Raw genomic sequence first — 2,500 nt, forward strand, 5'->3', positions numbered from 1 at the left:
ACCTCCTGAGGGGCGGAGTCATCTCCAGAATCTCTGATGCTTCTAGTCACTGCATATGGCCTTAGAGTCCTTACACACACACACACACACACGCACGCACGCACACACGCACACACACACACACACACACACACACGTGCTGGAGCCATACGAGCAGGAGTGTGTGAGCTGCAACTGGGAACAGGACAGCAGATCGCCCAGAGAGTCCTCTGGTGTCAGTGTGTGCATGTGTGTGTGTGCAAGTGTGTGTGTCAGTTAGTGTGTGTTTCAGTTAGTGTGTGTGTGAGAGAGATCAGAAGTCCTTGTTCTCCACAGCTAGAGTTGCACATGACAATGCGTGCATGTGTGTCTGTGTGTGTATCTTCAGTAGTTGTAGAAGTCCTTGTTCTCCAGAGTGTGTGTGTGTGTGTGTGTGTGTGTGTGTGTGTGTGTTCAGTAGTCTCTGCTCTCCAGGTAGAGCTTGGCTGTGTGTGTGTGTGTGTGTGTGTGTGTGTGTGTGTGGGTTCAGTAGTCTCTGTTCTCCAGGGAGAGCTTGGCTGTGTGTGTGTGTGTGTGTGTGTGTGTGTTCAGTAGTCTCTGCTCTCTAGAGAGAGTTGGGCTGTGGCTCGATGGAGGTCGGCACTCACTCTACCTTGGCTAGGGGGAGGAGGAGGTGTGAGGTCGTCTTCCTCCTTTCTCTCCCTCTCTCCATCCCATCTTCCTTCTCTCTCCCTCTCTCGCTCCCACTCTCCATCCCTCCTTCCTTCTCTCTCCCTCTCTTGCTCTCTCTCCTCCCTTCTGTCCCTCTCCCTCTCTCGCTCCCACTCTCCATCCCTCCTTCCTTCTCTCTCCCTCTCTCGCTCTCTCTCCTCCCTTCTCTCCCTCTCCCAATCCCTCTCTCGCTCTCTCTCCTCCTTTCTCTCCCTCTCCTCCTCCCTCCTTCCTTCTCTCTCCCTCTCCCAATCCCTCTCTCGCTCTCTCTCCTCCTCCTTTCTCTCCCTCTCTCGCTCCTCCTCCTCTCTCCCTCTCCCTCTCCTCCTCCCTCCTTCCTTCTCTCTCCCTCTCCTCCTCCTCTCGCTCCCTCTCTCCTCGCACCTTCTTGTCGTCCTGTTCGGCGGAGGAGCAGCTGGTCTCCATGCGTTGGTCCTCGTTCCAGCGCCGTTTGAAGCGCAGCTTGAGTGGGATGCACTGGCCCTGAGGTGGGGGGGGGGGTCTGGACGGCGGCGGGGGGGTCCAGGGGCTCGCTCTTCAGGTGGGGGGGGGGCGCAGGACTGCGGAGCGAGGGGGTGAGGGGAGGGGGTGGCGGGGCGGGGGCTTTGAAGACGTCCTCCTCGTCCAGTTCGTCCTCCAGGGCGGAGGGGTGGTGGTGGTGATGGTGGTGGGCGCCGCCGTTGGCATAACGATGGGGCTGGCGCACGAGGTGAGGGTGCTGGAGGTGTGCGTGGTGCTGATGCTGATGCTGATGATGATGATGATGGAGAAGGTGGTGATGAAGGAGATGGTGACGGGACGAGGAGGAGAAAGGCTTGAAGTCTTCGTCGTCTGCCTCCTCATCATCGCTCCCGTCCGTCACCTGAACCTCCTCCTCAGACTCGATGTCAGAGATGGGCTCCACCTGGCACAGGGGTCACATAGGGGTCACACAGGGGTCACACAGGGCAAAGGTCACACAGGGGTCACACAGGGCAAAGCGTCTACGTGTACAAACTTATTTGTGTGTGTGTAGGGTATTTGTATGAGGTGTGATGTCTGTGTGTGTGTGTGTGTTTGTGTTTATTTGTACGTCTGTATGTGTGCGTGTGTGTGAGTGTATTTATTTATATATGTACACCATAAGGGGTGGGTGATATGGCCAAAATCTTCTATCACGGTATTTGTAATTTTATATCACTGTTACGGTATATATCACGGTATATTATACATAGGGTGACCAGATTTGAGTTTGTGAAAAAGAAGACACCTCAGCGGTGGCTAAATGTGTCCATATTTCTTGATCTCATTAGCGATTAGCAATTAGCAAATTGATTAGCAATTCCTCCGTTGTGCTGGTATAGTAAAATTAAAGCAAAGCGCATAAAAAAAGAAAAGGAAAAATCCTTGTGGCTTTCAGTGGTTCTTTAATGTAATTTTCAGAAGATAACTCAAGTGACACTTTCTTTTTAATGTGTGTCCATATGTTCACGCAATAATGATGAGAAAAACATTTTCTTGAAATGAAACAGAATCTGCAAATAAATGGCTACACTAGACACTTCTCAGTCCATATTTCTTTCCCAACAGTCGAGGATTACTCAATAAGTAGGCATGACAGTCCTTGCAGGTCATGTGCTTAAACATTGTACTGTGTATCGTATTATACGACACTTCAGAATGTTACATTCTTTTTTCCTGGATTTGAATAGTCCACCCCAATGTTCGCATGTCTGTAATTTCTTTATTTTCACTGCTGCAAAAAAGTAATGACCGCTGTCATTGGCAACGGGTTTTGTGCTTCTAATTCACATCTTTCATATCATTCCGC

General features: G+C 51.0%; 1 protein-coding gene across 1 annotated transcript in view; it reads right to left on the reverse strand.

The window, feature by feature from the left end:
• The window catches only part of erfl3 (Ets2 repressor factor like 3), a gene marked incomplete at its 3' end in the record, with an annotated part of 14,963 nt that overhangs the window by 536 nt on the left and 11,927 nt on the right, over positions 1 to 2,500 (reverse strand). The window contains 1 exon segment of the mRNA XM_080858159.1: positions 988 to 1,594. Within this exon segment, the coding sequence (XP_080714285.1) occupies positions 988 to 1,594 (607 nt within the window).

This window comes from Sprattus sprattus (assembly GCF_963457725.1).
Source record: "Sprattus sprattus genome assembly, chromosome: 19".
In the NCBI taxonomy this organism is placed as follows: domain Eukaryota; kingdom Metazoa; phylum Chordata; class Actinopteri; order Clupeiformes; family Clupeidae; genus Sprattus; species Sprattus sprattus.